This window comes from Manihot esculenta, chromosome 11, assembly GCF_001659605.2.
Source record: "Manihot esculenta cultivar AM560-2 chromosome 11, M.esculenta_v8, whole genome shotgun sequence".
In the NCBI taxonomy this organism is placed as follows: domain Eukaryota; kingdom Viridiplantae; phylum Streptophyta; class Magnoliopsida; order Malpighiales; family Euphorbiaceae; genus Manihot; species Manihot esculenta.
In genome coordinates this window covers 29,133,335-29,135,669 of record NC_035171.2, presented here as the reverse complement: position 1 = coordinate 29,135,669, position 2,335 = coordinate 29,133,335, and the positions used below count along the sequence as shown (strand labels likewise).

The window sequence follows — 2,335 nt, the reverse complement described above, 5'->3', positions numbered from 1 at the left end:
AATTCTGAATTAATGATATATTATTTTTATAATCAAATTTTATTTTTACAATTTTAAAAATTATTAAATTATTTCTATTTTTAAAATTTTTATATTAATTACATCAAATTTTTTTTTATCATCACAAATAATTATATATTATATTCAATAGAAATGTATTCACGTTTTTAAAATATTATTTATTTTGATTCTTAACTTCATTATTTTAATTTTTCAAAATTGCTTCCTCTTCTAAAACTCTTAACTCTCTCCATTCTTGCTGGATGTAATATTTTATATTACCCTCAATCAATTATTAATACTTAAATTATTAAACATGAATCATTTCGATAACTTAATTTTCTCTATTTTTATATATATATGATTTAATTATTTATAATTTATATCAAATAAATTTAATAAGAGATATACACTTTTTTAAATTTTAAATTACTGTATATTAAAATTCGATATCAAGATTTTCTATTAAAAAATATGTATTATTCTATTAAATATTTGTAAAAATGAAGATTTATTGAAAAAGAAAACAATAGAAAATTGTATATAATTGAAAAGAAAAAAGAGTTATCAAATATTATCTACTAGCTAGACTTTTCAATTCCATACCAAACTTAAAACATATACAAGTCAGTATTAGAGACTCCCGGTCTACACGTCAAATGAAAATTCACTTGCCATCATGAACTGCAATTCTTGCAATTTAGCATCCCTAACCCTTATGTAAAAATCTATAAATACCATCTCTAATTCTCACTTCCATGCATCTCACTCACCACCTTTCGCTTGCTGTTTTTAGGCCAATCTCTCTCAAAATGGTAACCCAGCAAAGAATGATGAGCCATCTGTTTGCGATCACCCTGGCAATTATTCTTGCAGGAGCACTGCCTAAAAATGTGATGGGCCAGTCTGTGGCAGACCTTGTCACACAAGATTTCTTTAATGGGATAATTAATCAAGCTCCTGCTGGGTGTCCTGGAAAGAACTTCTACTCCAGGGATACTTTTCTTCAAGCTCTCAATTCATATTCTGATTTTGGAAAATTAGGTTCTCCTGATGATTCTAAACGCGAAGTTGCTGCCTTTTTTGCTCATACTACTCATGAAACTGGATGTAAGTGCATGTCTCCTCCATTTCTTTTCTTTTTCCTTGTTTTTTTTTATCATCTTGTTGTCGATGTGATGGGTTCGATAAGAGTCTCACGAATAGATAAGTTTTGAGGGGCTTATAACTCTTTATTTAGGAGGAGGTTTTTGCATTGATGAGTGGTGGAGGTTTTTTAAGTAAAATTTCGACTTTCAATTTATTTGAATTATTTTCTTGCAAAATAAATCATATCAAACAATGAGTAAAAGACCCACATCTATTTGTTCATCTTTACTCTTCAATTCAAAATTGTAACAGTGTTTTCTGGGTCTTGCTTTCATTTTGATTTCAGTTTTCTGCAACAAAGAGGAGAAAGACGTTCCTGCTACTAAAAACTACTGCAACACAAACTACCAACGGTATCCATGCACCCCAGGGAAGAGGTACTTTGGGCGAGGTCCAATTCAACTATCATGGAACTACAACTATGGAGCAGCTGGTCAAGACAACCGCTTTGATGGCTTGAACAATCCTGAAATCGTAGCCACAGATCCTGTCGTATCATTCAGGACTGCCCTGTGGTATTGGATGAAGAATGTTCGCCCTTCTGTTTCCCAAGGATTTGGAGCTACTATCAGAGCCATTAATCCTGTTGAATGCGATGGAAAAGAACCTGTCAAAGTTAAAGCTAGAATTGATCTCTACACCAAATATTGTGGCCAATTTGGTGTTGCTCCTGGGGGTAATCTCAAATGCTGAGATACTTCTGCAGTTGAAGATGTTAGAATAATAATGCACGCGATCGTACGAGCTTCTACGAGTAGATTTCCAGTTTGAATCTACTAATTTATTACGTTATATGAAGTAGAATTATAAAAGAGAATGAATTATCTCTGGTTATGTAGCTTGAGACTCTTGTATGTGGGCAAATAATAAACAGAATAACAAATACATATTTTTCTTTAATTTATTTCCCTGCTACTTTTTCTTTTTAATTGGTAGAAATTAAAGAAGTTAGAATAAACTGTGTTTCTTGTATATCTAGATTAAGAGATTACAGTGTATTTATAATACATGTACAGATAAGATAAGAGTCAATCTAAAATACAAATTTAAATTGTGATCAGCGTGGTTGTTAACTACTCCTAATATCATGTTAAGGTAGTTTCACTAATACGCTCCCGCAAGTTAGGTGGTAGTTCAACGACACCTAGCTTGATCCGATGCAACAAGAACAACTGTTTAGATTGTG

The 2,335-nt window shown here is 31.4% G+C and overlaps 1 protein-coding gene across 1 annotated transcript; it reads left to right on the top strand.

The window, feature by feature from the left end:
- Positions 1-624: 624 nt before the first annotated feature.
- Positions 625-2,049, top strand: LOC110625534 (endochitinase EP3). The gene is made up of 2 exons (XM_021771159.2): positions 625-1,110; positions 1,436-2,049. Exons 1-2 carry the CDS (start codon positions 759-761, stop codon positions 1,840-1,842), a joined length of 759 nt encoding a protein of 252 aa, XP_021626851.1. The 5' UTR covers positions 625-758; the 3' UTR covers positions 1,843-2,049.
- Positions 2,050-2,335: the final 286 nt, after the last annotated feature.

Bases quoted from the DNA above. Each gene is read 5' to 3' on its own strand.
- LOC110625534 (XM_021771159.2), top strand. From the start codon at position 759: ATGCATCTCACTCACCACCTTTCGCTTGCTGTTTTTAGGCCAATCTCT. The intron at 1,111-1,435 runs GTAAGTGCATGT...TTTTGATTTCAG, and splicing joins TACTACTCATGAAACTGGAT to TTTTCTGCAACAAAGAGGAG.